The 18798-nt window shown below is 39.9% G+C and overlaps 1 protein-coding gene across 1 annotated transcript in view; it reads left to right on the top strand.

Annotated features, from left to right (window-relative positions):
- Nucleotides 1–18798, top strand: part of LOC133651560 (methylcrotonoyl-CoA carboxylase beta chain, mitochondrial-like) — a 41710-nt gene that overhangs the window by 8490 nt on the left and 14422 nt on the right. Inside the window, exons 6-13 of the mRNA XM_062049530.1 lie at nucleotides 2401–2513; nucleotides 5587–5700; nucleotides 5839–5903; nucleotides 5977–6076; nucleotides 6152–6247; nucleotides 17466–17538; nucleotides 17641–17717; nucleotides 18515–18581. Of these exons, the coding sequence (XP_061905514.1) occupies nucleotides 2401–2513; nucleotides 5587–5700; nucleotides 5839–5903; nucleotides 5977–6076; nucleotides 6152–6247; nucleotides 17466–17538; nucleotides 17641–17717; nucleotides 18515–18581 (705 nt within the window). The remainder of the gene's footprint in view (nucleotides 1–2400; nucleotides 2514–5586; nucleotides 5701–5838; nucleotides 5904–5976; nucleotides 6077–6151; nucleotides 6248–17465; nucleotides 17539–17640; nucleotides 17718–18514; nucleotides 18582–18798) is intronic.

The following is an 18798-nucleotide window of genomic DNA, read 5'->3' as shown; positions in this document are numbered from 1 at the left end:
TTCGTGATTCAATTTGTAAATTGTTCTTTGAGTGCAACAAGAAAAACAGACTGTGTTTAATGCCTTTTAATTTATATTTTAACCTTCTAAATTTGTTATTTGAGTGCAATAAGAAATAAATAAATAAATGATAAATGGGTTATACTTGTATAGTGCTTTTCTACCTTCAAGGTACTCAAAGCGCTTTGACAGTATTTCCACATTCACCCATTCACACACACATTCACGAAAGGTTTAATGTATTGTAAGATTTTCTGTTAAAATAAAGCCAATATTAAAATTTTTGTAGTTCCCTTTATTTGGAAAAGTATTCGAAAGTGTTGATATACATGTTGGTACCAGTACCAAATTATTGGTATCGGGACAACCCTAATATATATGCGACGCGTCCTCAATGTGCGTCATAATTATTTGCCAAAATAGTCGGTTACAAAAATAATTACAAAGCAGGAAACCGGTGACAATAAAATGTTTTAGGAACTCCCGTGAAAGTTCCACCACTCCTCGCCCAGGGACACGCTCCTCAAGCAGACATCGAAGCAAAATATCCGTAAAACTGCGAGAGCCAAAACATGTGTCCTCTTTCTCCTTAATCTTCTACACGCAATAATTTGGTTCAGAAAAAGTTGACTTTGATTGCAGAAAATCTTTGAAATTGCCACAAATGCGCCAGTACTGAGACCGACTAGAGTGGAATCCATGTTTACTTCCGTAACCACTGAAAGTATAAGATAGATTAGATTGCATTCACATTAGAAATCGCATTTTGTTTTGTAATGTGAACGGCCACTAAAAAGATCGGATTTGACAAAAAAGACAGTGGATGACTGACAAGAGTGTTCACTCTGTTTCTTTCATTCCGCTATAGATAGCTCAAAAAGTTATCTTTGGATTTTCATTGAAGTTTCAGCAAATGTCAGCAATGAAAAAAAAAACAAGTCATTAAATTTGGGGGCTGATCTGGATAATTTCTACTAAATTACCTGGTGTTTGCATTATGAGCTTCGACTTCTGTGTGTGTGTATTCTACAAGACCCCAAACCAGTGAAGTTGTCACGTTGTGTAAATGGTAAATAAAAGCAGAATACAATGATTTGTAAATACTTTTCAACTTATATTCAATTGAATAGACTGCAAAGACAAGATATTTAATGTTCGAACTGGAAAACTGTTATTTTTTGCAAATATTAGCTAATTTGGAATTTGATGCTTGCAAAATGTTTCAAAAAAGCTGGCACAAGTGGCAAAAAAGACTGAGGAAGTTGAGGAATGCTCATCAAACACTTATTTGGAACATTCCACAGGTGAACAGGCTAATTGGGAACAGGTGGGTGCCATGATTGGGTATAAAAGCAGCTTCCATGAAATGCTCAGTCATTCACAAACAAGGATGGGGCGAGGGTCACCTGTTTGTGAATAAATGTGTGAGCAAATTGTCCAACAGGTTAAGAACAACATTTCTCAACGAGCTATTGCAAGGAATTTATGGATTTCACCGTCTGCGGTCCGCAATATCATCAAAAGGTTCAGAGAATCTGGAGAAATCACTGCACGTAAGCGATGATATCACGGACCTTCGATCCCTCAGGCAATACTGCATTAAAAAGAGACATCAGTGTGTAAAGGATATCACCACATGGGCTCAGGAACACTTTGAAAAACAATGTCAGTAACTACAGTTTGTCGCTACTATAAGTGCAAGTTAAAACTTCAACAACAAAAAAAAGCTTCAAAAATTGATCTTCTCAGTTCCCAAACATTTACTGAGTGTTGTTAAAAGGAAATGCCATGTAACACAGTGGTAAAAATGCCCCTGTGCCAACTTTTTTTGCAATGTGTTGCTGTCATTAAAGTTAATGATTCTTTGCAACAAAAAAAAAAAATTCTCAGTTCGAACTATAAATATCTTGGTCTTTGCAGTCTATTTGATTGAATGTAAGTTGAAAATGATTTGCAAATCATTGTATTCTGTTTTTATTTACCATTTACACAACGTGACAACTTCACTGGTTTTGGGTTTTGTAGCATCCCGCCTACACCCACAGAGACAAAGACACTGGATGACTCGCATGAGCCTTCTCTGTTTCTTTCACTCCACTATATAAAGTTTTTAAAAGTTACGGGCACATTTTGAAGAATCTTTCAAAAAATGTCAGAAATGGGATAAGAAATACAGTATGTAATCACAGTCTGGAGTCAGGATTTTTTTACCATTGGGAGGAAGGTGCATTCTCTTTCTCATTCACTTTTCTAGTTGGTATTTGTTTAGTATAATAAACCCACGTGTTGTTTTATAAAACAGACCTCCCCTTTTTATCGTAGTCAGCGAATGCTAAAGCTCAGCATGTGAACTAATAGTCCCAAAAATCACTCACAACATGATGTTCTTGATGTCTGCAGTGGACTCCGGGGGAGCCAATCTTCCCAGACAGGCGGACGTCTTTCCCGACAAGGAACACTTTGGCCGCATTTTCTTCAACCAGGCCAGGCTGTCATCACAGGGAGTTGCACAGGTAATAAGAAAACAGGTCGTCACACTCGCCGCCAGATAGCACTGTCTCTCAAATTGTGGTGGAGGAATTGACAAAAGCGGGATCAGAGCTCACCGACATAGTCTGCTGATCCCGGGGCGTTCCCAGGCCAATGGGAGACATAGTCTTCCTAACGTGTCCTGGGTCTTCCCCATGGCCTCCTACCGGTCGGACGTGCCCTAAATACCTCCCTAGGGAGGCGTTCGGGTGGCATCCTGACCAGATGCCCGAACCACCTCATATGGCTCCTCTCAATGTGGAGAAACAGTAGCTTTACTTTGAGCTCCTCCCGGATGACAGAGCTTCTCACCTTATCTCTAAGGGACCCCGCCACCCTGCGGAGGAAACTAATTTCGGCCGCTTGTACCCGTGATCTTGTCCTTTCGGTCATAACCCAAACCTCATGACCATTGGTGACGATGGGAACTTAGATCGACCGGTAAATTGAGAGCTTTGCCTTCCGACTCAGCTCCTTCTTCACCTTCTTCACTCACTTGTGAACAAGACTCCGAGGTACTTGAACTCCTCCACTTGGGCAAGATCTCTTCCTCCAGATCTCTTCCCTTTTTTTAATAATAGTCACATTTTTTATTGCAACATTTAAAAATGAGCTGATTAGTTTAACTGTTGTCCATTTGTTATCTTGTTTTATTGTGACATTTTTTAGTCTCAATAACAACTGTGAGACATTAAATGGCAGTAGTGGATAATTTATAGTGAGTTGGCCAGTCAGTTGCGCCCTAAAACGTGGGTTAATACTGTAAGTATTTTAATTATTACGCACCAGCTGTTTGATTGTAACTAGCACCTTAGTTGTAGTTTTAATTAACACATTTATAGATGATAAAACTGCCATGTAAAATTGCTAAGGCTAATCAGTAGCATATCACTAGCAAAGCCAATGTATAGTCCAATCAAGCTAGCGCATTTTTGGAAAAGTGGAGCTTACTTAACTTATGTTGGAGCGTTTTTTTTAGTAAATTCCTCTGTTGGCAATGAAAATTGCAACATTACGTAGAGTTAGTTTGGCTGAGTCAACAGGCTCAAGGCTGCTGGAGTGATTGCCAAGTGCAGAAGTGCGCAGAGCCTGCTGATTCGGCAACCGGGCGTGAAGTTACGCTTAACCCAGGTACTGTAACATGGCACCATTGGATTTAAGTGAATCAATGGATCAGCAGGATTCGGTTGGTGCCAAAAACGTTCAGGATTCGGTACCTATCCCTAGTTGTTAGCCTCGATGTTTGCAAGGAATTCCATGTGGGGTTGGTTGTGACTAGAGATTAGATTTATGGCTCTTTGAAGGGAGCCAGATCTTGAGGAGCCGTTACTTTCAAAGAGCCGTTGAATAGACTGGCTCATTATTATTGTTTTTTTTTTTTTACAGCCACAGGTAGCAGTTATATGATAAAATGCACAACTGAATCATTTGAATTTACACCAATATTTTTTTATTGGTGGGAATTACCGGTAGTCTAAAATGTTGGCTAAATTTAAATTTTTGTTTTGTTAGCATTGTAAACATTTCTTAAGGTGGTGGCGGTGCCATATTCAGCGGTGACATCACTATATTGAATTTTCCCTGACCTTGAAAACTTTGCAGCACGAGTATTGAAGCAATACAGAAAAAAATACACAAATAACAAGTAAGAATAAAATGTATTTACTGTATGTATAGAAGATGTATAAATAAAACTAGAGTACATATTAAGACAATATAAAAATGTGAAAATAACATTATAGTGTTACCCTACCTGGTGTGCAGTGTTGGGACTAACGCGTTACATAGTAACGCGTTACTGTAACGCCGTTACTTTCGGCGGTAAATAGTAATCTAACTTGTTATTTTTTATATTCAGTAACTCAGTTACCGTTACTACATGATGCGTTACTGCGTTATTTTACGTTATTTTTTATGTAGTATCGGCTAAAAACTGAGAAGATCTGAGTGTGTTTTATTGGAGAGCTGCAGAAGATGAAAAATGTGGGAATTGTGGAACTTTGAAAAATGTCCCATTGGTTTAAATGGGAATTTCATGGAAAAGCGGTATTTTTTATGAAAATGCTAAGACTTCAATGTTCTTAATGAGTTGAAATGTTGGTGTTGAAATTTTCAGTCGAAATGTTGAAGTAGTAACATTTTTAATTGAGATATGGTATTAAGGAATTCCAGGAATTTCGGGAAAACCGGGAATGTTTCCAGTTAAAAAAACAACTTTGTTTTTTGTCCTGGTTAAGAGGAATGTTTTGTCGGTTAAATTGGGTTGAAAAATGTAAAAGGAGTGGTCGCCAGAAAAAAGGGTCTAAAAAGGGTTTGAAAAAAAAGGAATTCTGGGAATTCCTGGAATTTTTTTGAACTTGGAAAAGTGATAGTTTGAATGTCCAGGATGAGTGGAATATGTTGAAGGTGGAATGGTTTGAATCGGTTGAAAATGTTGAAATGGTGGAAGTTTGAAAAATGGCCAATTCATTTTGAATGGGAAAAATGTCCCGGAAAACCTGGAATTCTGGGAAATCTGAGAATTTTTGGAATTTGTCAAGGGAAAGCCCGCAATTCCCGAATAGGCTGAACAGTTTGAAGTTTGTCTAAGTCTAAGTTGGAACTGTGTGAATCGGATGAAAAATGTGGAATGTAGAGCGTGCCAAAATCAAGAGAAGAAGAAGAACAATAAATAGTTGAATTTTGGTGTAGAATGGGAATGTGTGAATGCTTTGGAGCATTCACACAACAACTGCGTTGCACCTTGCACTGCAAACATAGTTGACTTGTTTAAGACTTGAAAAGCAAGTGTTAATAAATTACTTCCCTACTGTGAGATGCTACATGATGTTAGTGGTGTACAACCTCTTGTGCTCATAAAATGGTCATAAAAATGCATTTTTTCACTTCATTTACACCAATTACACATAGTACCAATAAGAGTGCCGATGAATACCGGTATTAATAAGGGATATCGGTATCGATAGTATCCTAATGATATACACCCCTATTTATGACCTAAATAAATACTGTTAATATCTTACATTAACAAGTAGTTTTGTGTCTTTTGGTTCTCAGATTGCTGTGGTGATGGGCTCCTGCACTGCTGGAGGAGCATATGTTCCTGCCATGGCAGATGAAAGCATCATTGTCCGGAAGCAAGGGACTATTTTCCTGGGAGGACCTCCATTGGTTTGTTATTTTCTACGTTAAAAAATGTGTACTAAATATTTGTCGATGTCAGATTGCTTTATGGTTTTGCTTCAAGATATTTTAACAGCGTGTGTTCTGTTTGAAGTAACATGTCTGTTTGCATGTGTGTGTTTGTAGGTCAAAGCCGCTACTGGAGAGCAAGTTTCTGCTGAGGACCTCGGAGGTGCTGATCTTCACTGCAGGTGGAAAAACAACACTTGTTCTTGACGTCCCCTGGTCACATTTTTCATGCTAGATTTTCTCCTAACGACACAGAAAGTCCGGTGTAACAGACCATTACGCTTTAGATGATAACCACGCTCTTCATTTGGCGCGGAAGGCCGTACGAAACCTCAACTACAGAAAAAATCTTGAGGTAAGTTAGGTCGTAGCGTTTGTGTGGAGCATATTCGGGAAATAAGCTAACTTCAGGCGTTTTCATGTTCTTCAGGTGACGACAGAACCGACCGAAGCCCCTCTTTACCCTGCAGATGAGCTCTACGGCATCGTTGGAGACAATCTCAAACGGAACTTTGATGTCAGAGAGGTATAAATAGTATCTTTGCTGTTGATGGTATTAGACTATTTCAACCACTTACAATACGGTACATCGCATATTTTCAGTTTCTTATTACACCGAAAAGGAGTAGGAAGAGCCAGCGTTTATTTAATCCTAACCCTTTTCTGTTTCGTAGTGATTTTTCTACCACATTTGTCTGTAACACAAAGACATAATAAATCAAAGTTGTAATGAATAAATAGTTGTTTATAAATTGTGATTGACATAAGAAGATAGTCAATTTTTCCACAAGGTTCCAGATTTTTTTTTAATCAGGATTCTTCTTCCTTGTACTTTGCAAGCACTTAGTTTGAACAGTTTCAAAAATGCATCATTTTATTTAGTACATTGTACGACTTCACAAACGTTAGCAACATTAGCAAAGCTATGTGGTTTGCACTGCTAACATTACACTCACATTTTAACAGCAACATCATGCTTTGTAAGCCTATTCGCTGAAAGAAAACACAATTATAAAACTTACATCCTACATATCTGTATTATGCTGATAATTTTGTTATTTTTACCAAGCTGTCTTCCACATAGCTATAGGATGTTGTTCAAAGCCTAACCTTTGAAACTGACTACATACAGTAAACCGTTGTTTATTGCTGTTTATTGGTTCCAGGGTTGACCGTGGTAAATTAATTTCTGCAAAGTAGGAATTATTAATTAGAATTGGAATACTTTCATAAGTAGAGCATAAACAACTGTTTGTAATCTTCTAAATCAGTTTTTTTTAACATTATGTGATCCCACAGAACATGAACATGAAATAGAAGTCATTGAAAAACATTAAAAGTCATTAAATTGATTTTTCGAATATTAAGACCTTAAATGGCATTAAACACATTAAATTCGATGTCCAGAGGCAGCAGTAAACGGTGCCACATTTCTTTGACGTGACCAACAAAGCATCTTCTGCTATTGCCATGACGCCACCACAACTGACACCTTCTGCTATCACTACAGAAAAATAAATAAATCAAAATAAATTCTCAAATTAAACAAATTTCTGAGCCAATTCCAAATCATTAGAGAGTGACCGTTAAAGTAAACCTTTCAACTATTCAAGATTATTATTGTAAATGCTTACAGTTTTGTCTAAACAAACAATTGTAAGCTTTTGACTATATTTAATAACTATCTGCAGTAGGACATGGGCAATACATTTGTTTTAAGTAGCATTAAAAAAGCATTAATATACATTAAATTTGATTTTCTGATACCTGCAGAAACCCGAAAATAACACCCATATATTTACCTTGACACTCGTTTAATTCTAAATAATTATGCATGTTCGAAAAGCACTCAAACCATAAACCAGGGGTCACCAAGTTTTTTGAAACTGAGAGCTACTTAGATAGATAGATAGTACTTTATTGATTCCTTCAGGAGAGTTCCCTCAGGAAAATTAAAAACTTCATGGCTACTGAGTCATATGAAGGGCTACCAGTTTGATAGTCTCGTCTGAAATAATTTGTTCAGTTTGTCTTTAATTTTACATTATTAATAATGATTAATTATACTCCTCTACAAAACGCAAAACCAGTGAAATTGAAAACAGAATACAATGATTTGCAAATACTTTTCAACGTATATTCAATTGAATAGACTGCAAAGACAATATATTTAATGTTCGAACTGAGAAACTTAATTTTTTTTTGCAAATCATTAACTTAGAATTTAATGGCAGTAACACATTGCAAAAAAGTCGGCACAGGGGCATTTTTACCACTGTGTTACATGGCCTTTCCTTTTAACAACACTCAGTAAATGTTTAGGAACGGAGGTGACCAATTTTTGAAGCTTTTCAGGTGGAATGCTTTCCCATTCTGCTTGATCTACAGCTTAAGTTGTTCTACAGTCCGGGGTTTCCCTTGTCGTATTCTACGCTTCATAATGCGCCACACATTTTAAATGGGAGACAGGTCTGGACTACAGGCACGCCAGTCTAATACCCGCACTCTTTTACTCTAAAGCCTCGCTGTTGTAACACGTGCAGAATGTGGCTTGGCATTGTTTTGCTGAAATAAGCAGGGGCGTCCATGAAAAATACGTTGCTTGAATGGCACAATATGTTGCTCCAAAACCTGTATGTACCTTTCAGCATTAATGGTGCCTTCACAGATGTGTAAGTTACCCATGCCTTGGGCACTAATACACCCCAATACCATCAGAGATGCTGGCTTTTGAACTTTGCGCCTATAACAGTCCGGATGGTTCTTTTCCTCTTTGGTCCGGAGGACACAACGTCCACAGTTTCCAAAAAACAATTTGAAATGTGTACTCGTCAGACCACAGAGCACTTTTCCACTTTGCATCAGTCCATTTTAGATGAGCTGCTGATAAATGACTTTCGCTTTGCATAGTACAGTTATAACTTGCACTTACAGATAAGGCTGAAACGACGCGTCGACGTAGTCGACGTCATCGGTTACGTAAATACGTCGACGCCGTTTTTGTGCGTCGACGCGTCGCATAATGACGTCACACTACCGTCATGGCGAAGCGCAAAGCAGACGATCAAAGAAGACGATGCGAGCGGTGCGAGCGAGGGGGGAAAAGTATGCCAATAGTGGTCAAAAGTGTGGGAGTATTTCAATAAACGGCCTAATAATGTTGTTGTATGCACACTGTGTCGAGCGGAAATGGCCTATCATAGCAGCACAACGGCTATGAACGAACATTTGAAAAGAAAACCATCAACTAGTCAATCGTCCGCGCGAGCATACGTTGTCATCATTACACAACAACATGAATGTGTCATTTGTATCTGCTAGGGGTGTAACGGTACGTGTTTTGTATTGAACCGTTTCGGTACGGGGCTTTCGGTTCGGTACGGGGGTGTACCGAACGAGTTCTAAGCTAAAGCTAAAGTCTTAACAAGCTGCTTTGCTCCGTCTGCCTCTGTCTCAGCACGCAACATTGTCCCACCCACACAACCATCTGATTGGTACACACGCAGCATTGTCCCACCCACACAACCATCTGATTGGTACACACGCAGCATTGTCCCACCCACACAACCATCTGATTGGTACACACAAAGCATTATCAGCCAATCAGCAGTGCGTATTCAGAGCGCATGTAGTCAGCGCTTCAGCGTGGAGCAGATAGGTGTTTAGCAGGTGAGCATCAGGCAGTGGACTGAATGATAATAAACACCTCCCAGTCAACTACTAGTAACATCACTATGAGCCCGTTGACCTTCTAGAAACTTAAACTGCAGCTCAGCTCACTCGCAATCCTGGCTTGAGGTGAAGGCTAATTAGCTCTCAGTTCCAGCCACATCGACCCCTTCTGAGCGCCTATTTTCAGCTGCTGGGAATATTGTAAACAAGAAAAGAAGCAAAGCATGTAGACATGCTAACCTTTCTTCATTACAACTGTTAGACACTCACTGGAATGAGTAGAATTGGTTATTGTGTACTGTGTTGGACTGGATGTTTTTTTTGCACATTTTAAAAGCAATACTTAATGTTTACAGTGCTCCAGAATATTTAGATTGGCACTTTTTTGTATTGGATGTTTATCTTTATTTTTGCACATTTTAGCAAATAAGCAATACTTTCACTTTTGTTGAAATGTTTACACTGTTGTTACAGAATATTTCGTTTTACACTTTTTTGTATTGGATGTTTATCTTTAGTTTTGCACATTTTAAAGCAAAATAAGCAACTTACTTTTGAAATGCTTATACTATTGCAGAATATTAAGATTTGCACTGGATGTTGACTTTTATATTTGCACATTAAAAAGCAAATAAGCTACTTTTAATTTTGTTAAATGTTAAAAGTTTTAAATGTTTACATTGTTACAGAATATTTAGTCATGTTGTTGTCAATGTTGACTGAGTGGCCATACTTCTTTTTTTTTGTAAATAAAAGCCATGCCTTTTGAAAAAACGGGCCTACATTTATTTTTTTATCTTCATTTTGAATAAAAAAATAATCGGTAAAAGGAAAAATAATCTATAGATTAATCGAAAAAAATAATCTATAGATTAACCGATTAATCGAAAAAATAATCTATAGATTAATCGATAGAAAAATAATCGTTAGCTGCAGCCTTACTTACAGATGTAGCGACGAACTGTAGTTACTGACAGTGGTTTTCTGAAGTGTTCCTGAGCCCATGTGGTGATATCCTTTACACACTGATGTCGCTTTTTGATGCAGTACCGCCTGAGGGATCGAAGGTCACGGGCATTCAATGTTGGTTTTCAGCCTTGACGCTTACGTGCGGTGATTTCTCCAGATTCTCTGAAGCTTTTGATGATATTACGGACTGTAGATGGTGAAATCCTTACATTCCTTGCAATAGCTCGTTGAGAAATGTTCTTAAACTGTTGGACAATTTGCTCACGCATTTGTTGACAAAGTGGACACCCTCGACCCTCCTTGTTTATGAATGACTGAGCTTTTAATGGAAGCTGCCTGTATACCCAATCATGGCACCCACCTGTTCCCAATTGGCCTGTTCACCTGTGGGATGTTCCACTAAGTGTTTGATGGGCATTCCTCAACTTTTGTCAGTCTTTTTTGCCACATGTTGCAGGCATCAAATTCCAAATGAGCTAATATTTGCAAAAAATAAAGTTTACCAGTTCAAACGTTAAGTATCTTGTCTTTGCAGTCTATTCAATTGAATATAAGTTGAAAAGGATTTGCAAATCATTGTATTCAGTTTTTATTTGCGATTTACACAACGTGCCAAATTCACTGGTTTTGGGCTTTGTATATGAAGACACTGAGCACGTTAATGATTTCTCACAATTATCAATCAATCAATCAATCAGCTTTATTGTCCATTCTTACATGTACAAGACACATAAGAACTGAAATTACATTTTCGGCACAATCCCGCTAAGAGCAGACATACGTTACAGGGAGACAAGACGGGACCGCCAACGGATCAGCCTCACTTAGGCGCTCCTCAAAAAGGTGGGAAAAAGGTGACATTGGGGGGAGGGGGGAAGTAAAAAAAAATATCAGTCTGAGGCTGGACCCTCAGGAATGGTCCAGACTGAGTCCGAGGAAAAAAACCTCACATAGCATGGCACACATAAACAAGGTACATTTAATCACAACAACTCGCAACAAAGTCATCCAACAGGACCTTGGAGGCCAGCAGCTGCTGTTGAGCGCTGCTCAGCCCCCACAACCCCGGAGGAATAAAGCAGTGGTGAAGACGTTGATTTGGGGAGGGGTATGTGCGTGCATGTATGCCCAATTAACTTGGGTGAGATGTTGGATTGTCTTTATGGGCCGAGGCCGGCCCCAAGAGTTCAAGAGTTCAAGAGTCCGACCCAGGTGCTTTTGAAGAAAAGGGAAAGGTCAAAAGCGTCCATCTTTGAGGAGTCCTCGGGGGAGTGTTTTCAAACAGCCTGTTCCTCAAGGCCATTCGAGGGAGTCAAATCGTAGATTAAGATGTTGTTTTTTTTCTTCGAGCAGTCAAAACAATGACATTCCTGCTCTATATGCTGGCTCTGACAATTCCAATTTATTCTTTCTGTAACATCATCAAGATGGAATCTACCTTGCGATTCAAATCAGCAATCGCTCCAGTCTGTGATCCCACAGCACGACCCAATCCTTCCATTGCGTTGAACAGCCTGTTGGCCCCTTGAGTGGCTGCCATCGTCTTCCGAATTTGACGATACACCAGAGCAATGCCCAGCCCAATCAGCAAATGCCCTGCGATCACAGCTCCAAATAGGTAGATGTCTTCCACGTCCTCGATGGAAAGGACTGAGAGGCACATGATTCTCCAAGTATTCCAGGAATCTCTCACGTACCCCGCAGCAATGGTTCCATCAGGGCAGCCAGGCTCCCCCGAGCCTCTTTTCCTTGTCGAAAAGACTGTGTCAATTGCGTCGAGAGTCCAGTTGATCAAATTCATTTTGATGTTTAGATTTGAGGACAGCTCAAGAAAAGAGGCTTCAAAATAGTTCAGACAAGACAAAAAACAAAGAGAGCAAGCAGGGAAGGAGGGAGCGGAGAGAGATGCGACCGCCCTCACCAGTGGCAAGACAGAAACAATGACAACAAGGTGTAGGTTGATTGGCATCACTAAATTGGCCCTAGTGTATGAATGTGAGTGTGAATGTTGTCTGTCTATCTATCTGTGTTGGCCCTGTGATGAGGTGGCAACTTGTCCAGGGTGTACCCCGCCTTCTGCTCAAAAGCAGCTGAGATAGGCTCTAGCACCCCCCGCCACTCCAAAAGGGACAAGCGGTAGAAAATGGATGAGTGGATGGACAACAAGGTGGCAATATTCAGAAAGCTATCAATCTCAGCAATTGTTAAATTTTCAGACGATCACTTACATCACTATATTTCACTAACAAACCCTTTGAACAAACCGTGAAGTATGTTCCGCCATGTTTCAAAAAGTTATCAATTTTGTAATGGTAAAAGAAATCCACTTACATATTTTTAAATAAATGTTGTCTCATTTTGAACTAATGACCGAATCTGCTGCATTTTTAGCTAAATTGAACACAGTTCTTTAATATTTTAATACAAATTTGCCATGGCACTTACATGTTGCTACTGACAACATCTGGTGTCTCTTTCCTTGTTAGTGGGAAGACTGGCATTGCATGCTGTTCACCAGTGTACTGTAATCTGGTGTATAACTTTCTTTGACAACGTTACCGTCTGAAAAGGCTTTCTTCTTCATCAGAAAATGTGTAGCTCTAAATGAGGCTTTGTTTGCGTATTGTTACTTTTTCACCGGTTTCGTGAAAAATGACTGTTTGCTTCCCAAAGCTGCTTTTAGCTCACAGGCTTTTTGTGCCCGTAGTTTGCTTCCCGTTGGGTAGTTAGCATCAATTCTGTACACTGCTCCTGGAATTTTAATTTTCCTGAGGGTACTCTCCTGAATGAATCAATAAAGTACTATCTATCTATCTATCTGGTAGCTTTTGTGACACATAGTGACACATTGTGCCGCTTCGCCGTCGCCACAATCAAGCACTTAGGCATGGAGACTGTTTCTACAAACGTTTGTGAAAGAATGGGCCACTCTCAGGAGCTTAGTGATTTCCAGCGTGGAACTGTCATAGGATGCCACCTCTGCAACAAATCCAGTTGTGAAATTTCCTCGCTCCTAAATATTCCAAAGTCAACTGTCGGCTTTATTATAAGAAAATGGAAGAGTTTGGGAACAACAGCAACTCAGCCACCAAGTGGTAGGCCACGTAAAGTGACAGAGAGGGGTCAGCGGATGCTGAAGCGCATAGTGCAAAGACTTTCTGCACAGTCAGTTGCTACAGAGCTCCAAACTTCATGTGACCTTCCAATTAGCCCACGTACAGTACGCAGAGAACTTCATGGAATGGGTTTCCATGGCCGTGCAGCTGCATCTAAGGCATACATCACCAAGTCCAATGCAAAGCGTGGGATGCAGTGGTGTAAAGCACGTCGCCACTGGACTCTAGAGCAGTGGAGACACCTTCTCTGGAGTGATGAATCACGCTTTTCCATCTGGCAATCTGATGGACGAGTCTGAGTTTGGACGTTGCCAGGAGAACGGTACATTTCGGACTGCATTAAAGTGAAATTTGGTGGAGGAGTAATTATGGTGTGGGGTTGTTTTTCAGGAGTTGGGCTTGGCCCCTTAGCTCCAGTGAAAGGAACTTTGAATGCTCCAGGATACCAAAACATTTTTGGACAATTCCATGCTCCCAACCTTGTGGGAACAATTTGGAGCGGGCCCCTTCTTCTTCCAACATGACTGTGCACCAGTGCACAAAGCAAGGTCCATAAAGACATGGATGACAGAGTCTGGTTTGGATGAACTTGACTGGCCTGCACAGAGTCCTGACCTGAACCCAATAGAACACCTTTGGGATTAATTAGAACGGAGACTGAGAGCCAGGCCTTCTCGACCAACATCAGTATGTGACCTCACCAACGCGCTTTTGGAAGAATGGTCGAACATTACTATAAACACACTCCGCAACCTTGTGGACAGCCTTACCAGAACCGACATCATATTGAACCCTATGGGTTAGGAATGGGATGGCACTTCAAGTTCATATGTGAGTCAAGGCAGGTGGCCAAATACTTTTGGCCATATACTGTATGTTGAATATGTTTAAAAAATATCTGCATTAGGGAAACCTCAAACTTCAAAGCGCGATGTGGCGAAAGACGACTGTGTTTGAACACCTCAAGTAGGTTTGGTGGTTATAAACAGGCTCTAGGGCAGGGGTGTCAAACGTATGGCCCGAGGGCCGATTCAGGCCCGCAGACAGGTTTTATCCGGCCAACGGGATGAGTTTGCTGAGCCGAAATTTCTGAATGAAAGAAATTGCTGTTCTAAATGTGTCCACTAGATGTCGCAATAGCAATTCTTTGTATCTTTGTAGATTATGCTAAATACAAACCCCGTTTCCATATGAGTTGGGAAATTGTGTTAGATGTAAATATAAACGGAATACAATGATTTGCAAATCATTTTCAACTCATATTCAGTTGAATATGCTACAAAGACAACATATTTGATGTTCAAACTGATAAACATTTCTTTTTTTGCAAATAATCATTACCTTTAGAATTTGATGCCAGCAACACGTGACAAAGAAGTTGGGAAAGGTGGAAATAAATACTGATAAAGTTGAGGAATGCTCATCAAACACTTATTTGGAACATCCCACAGGTGAACAGGCAAATTGGGAACAGGTGGGTATAAAAGTAGATTCCATGAAATGCTCAGTCATTCACAAACAAGGATGGGGTGAGGGTCACCACTTTGTCAACAAATGCGTGAGCAAATTGTTGAACAGTTTAAGAAAAACCTTTCTTAACCAGCTATTGCAAGGAATTTAGGGATTTCACCATCTACGGTCCGTAATATCATCAAAGGGTTCAGAGAATCTGGAGAAATCACTGCACGTAAGCAGCTAAGCCTGTGACCTTCGATCCCTCAGGCTGTACTGCATCAACAAGCGACATCAGTGTGTAAAGGATATCACCACATGGTTTCAGGAACACTTCAGAAACCCACTGTCAGTAACTACAGTTGGTCGCTACATCTGTAAGTGCAAGTTAAAACTCTCCTATGCAAGGCGAAAACCGTTTATCAACAACACCCAGAAACGCCGTCGGCTTCGCTGGGCCTGAGCTCATCTAGGATGGACTGATACAAAGTGGAAAAGAGTTCTGTGGTCTGATGAGTCCACATTTCAAATTGTTTTTGGAAACTGTGGACGTCGTGTCCTCCGGACCAAAGAAGAAAAGAACCATCTGGATTGTTATAGGCGCAAAGTGGAAAAGCCGCATCTGTGATTGTATGGGGGTGTATTAGTGCCCAAGACATGGGTAACTTACCCATCTGTGAAGGCGCCATTAATGCTGAAAGGTACATACAGGTTTTGGAGCAACATATGTTGCCATCCAAGCAACGTTATCATGGACGCCCTTGCTTATTTCAGCAAGACAATGCCAAGCCACGTGTTACATCAACGTGGCTTCATAGTAAAAGAGTGCGGGTACTAGACTGGCCTGCCTGCAGTCCAGACCTGTCTCCCATTGAAAATGTGTGGCGCATTATGAAGCCTAAAATACCACAACAGAGACCCCCGGAATGTTGAGCAACTTAAGCTGTACATCAAGCAAGAATGGGAAAGAATTCCACCTGAGAAGCTTAAAAAATGCGTCTCCTCAGTTCCCAAACGTTTACTGAGTGTTGTTAAAAGGAAAGGCCATGTAACACAGTGTTGAACATGCCCTTTCCCAACTACTTTGGCACGTGTTGCAGCTATGAAATTCTAAGTTAATTATTATTTGCAAAAAAAAAATAAAGTGTATGAGTTTGAACATCAAATATCTTGTCTTTGTAGTGCATTCAATTGAATATGGGTTGAAAAGGATTTGCAAATCATTGTATTCCGTTTATATTTACATCTAACACAATTTCCCAACTCATATGGAAACGGTTTTTGTATTTAGCATAATCTACAAAGATACAAAGAATTGCTATTGCGACATCTAGTGGACACATTTAGAACAGCAGTTTCTTTCATTCAGAAATTTCGGCTCAGCAAACTCATCCCGTTGGCCGGATAAACAGTAGCAGTGAGTTGAATGAACAGGATACCGGTACACCACAACTGATGGACAGGAATACTTTAAGGGGGAAGAAGAACAGAAAGTTTGACTTAAAGTTCAAGCTAGCGGTTGTCAAGTATGCGGAGCAGAATTCTGGTTTGGCAGCGGCCAGGCAGTTTAACGTTGACCCAAAACGTGTACGAGAATGGAAGCAAAAAAAGAGAGAACTACTATCTCAGTCGGCTATCGATAGAAAACGGGCTCGCTCATCTGGTGGAGGTAGGAAGAAAGTGAGCGACGAGCTTGATGCTAATTTGTGTCAGTTGATACATCACGTATGCTGCTTTATTTAAAACTTGGAGTACTGTAGCCTTTATTTCATTTAAGTGACAGTATTATTGTTCTGTTTTGATGGTGGGTTTTATACTTGAGTACTTGGTACCATAATTTTATTTTTCCCGGTAGGCTGCTTTATTTAAGAAGTGTATTTATTTTTAGTATTGGTTTTCTATTTGACAATTGTTGCACTACTGCCATGTTGAGGCCTTGTTGATCTCTTGTCTTTTGATAGCCTACCTCATGTTGATCTCTTGTTTTTTTGTTCGTATATGTTTACAATAACTTTTACATTTAACGTTTTTTTGTACGAAAAAAAAATACTGGACAGTAACCATTGTAACCAAATAATGGCCTGGTGCAGGCTGGTGCAAAAATAAATAAAAGCCATGTCCTAATAGCCGCCCGGGGTCTGACCCCGTTTTGTGAAATAAACGCCCGGGCTACTATTTGGTAATATACAGTAATTTATTCAGAAAGTATAAATAATGACAAATACAGATAGAATACGATTAACCGCAACATGTTAGTGTAAAAAAACCAAAACAACAACATTATGATTTGTACATTTTCAGAATGTGCTTGTTCTATTTTTAAGCGAAGAAAACAATCTGAAGTTGTTTTTATTTTTAAGTTATTGTGCCGTGATTTTACCAGTCCGGCCCACTTGAGAGTAGATTTTTCTCTATGTGGCCCCGATCTAAAATTTGTTTGACACCCCTGCTCCAGGGACACATGTTCCAGTATATTATCATTATAAAGTGCATTTTGCACAAGGCTTTAAATTGTATGTATTTATTGTCTCACAGGTTATTGCCAGAATTGTGGACGGAAGTAAATTTGACGAGTTCAAGGCGTTTTATGGAGACACACTTGTGACAGGTATGTTCTGTTGGTCTTATTTCTTATTTTTGTTTAAAGGAACCCACTATTATACTCTACAATATGCATTGCTGCAATGTGACTTTAAATATTCCCATGCAGGATTCTCCAGAATTTTTGGTTACCCTGTCGGAATAATTGGCAACAACGGAGTTTTGTTTTCAGAGTCTGCGAAAAAGGTGAATATTGTTTGTTGCTCAGAGTTATGTGCACATTTTCAAAGAGTCAGACTCTTTCCTAAAAATGCCAAGGACTTACAGACTCGATTCACTGTGCTTCTTGCAACAATGAATACCAATATTTCTCTCTTGAGAGCACATGAACCTAATAGATGATTTGTTCTGACCATTTTTAGTGCAGGTGCTGGTACAATAAGCTCTCTAATTGCGTTTGTCTGGGCCAGCTCCTGAATAGTATGGTAATAGCGTTGGGTTTGAAAGCCGCAGCCCATTTTCATTCAACATCGCTCACTTAATTTGCCAAGCAATTCTGCCGTGAACAGAGCTGAACTGTAGCCACCCCTAAAACGGATGAGGGGCCGAGTGTGTTATTACAGACCTTTTCCACTGCATTCTGAATTCCATGACAACAAAAAAATATATATATACTACATTCTTCTATCTGTGTGTGCCTGTGTGAGCATTCGGCGTTTTATCAGCGTGATTGCCGTTAAATGTGGTGCTTCAAATATGCCTGGCAAGCACATCCAGAGAAAATCAATACCGCGCCTGCATTTGGAGATGTCCTCACTGAAGACACAGTCGGCCTTCTGTGATGCTAAATGCTTCACTCCGCAGAGCTGTTTGTGTTTGTGAGCGGCAGCCAAGAATAGATTGGATTCATGTCATCGCGGGTCACGCCACTGTTTATTTTCTCTGTCACATTTCCCACTTTGTTAAGACAACCACTCAACAAAGAGCGTGTCTAGACAGTTCTTTTTGTGAGCTTACTAAATTTACATTTGTTTTTTTTTTAGGGGACGCATTTCATTGAGTTATGTTGCCAGAGAAACATCCCTCTTTTATTCCTACAAAACATAACAGGTGAGCTAATATCTCTGTGTCTTCATGTGTTGCTGTATATTCACATTCACAAAATGAAGTCATATATCATGTCACCTACTCAGTGGCATAGTGGTTAGAGTGTCCGCCCTGAGATCGGTAGGTTGTGAGCTCAAACCCCGGCCAAGTCATACCAAAGACTATAAAAATGGGACCTACCTCCCTGCTTGGCACTCAGCATCAAGGGTTGGAATTGGGC

The sequence above is a fragment of the Entelurus aequoreus genome, linkage group LG06 (genome assembly GCF_033978785.1).
Source record: "Entelurus aequoreus isolate RoL-2023_Sb linkage group LG06, RoL_Eaeq_v1.1, whole genome shotgun sequence".
Lineage (NCBI taxonomy): Eukaryota > Metazoa > Chordata > Actinopteri > Syngnathiformes > Syngnathidae > Entelurus > Entelurus aequoreus.
This window is presented reverse-complemented; position numbering and strand designations above follow the sequence as displayed.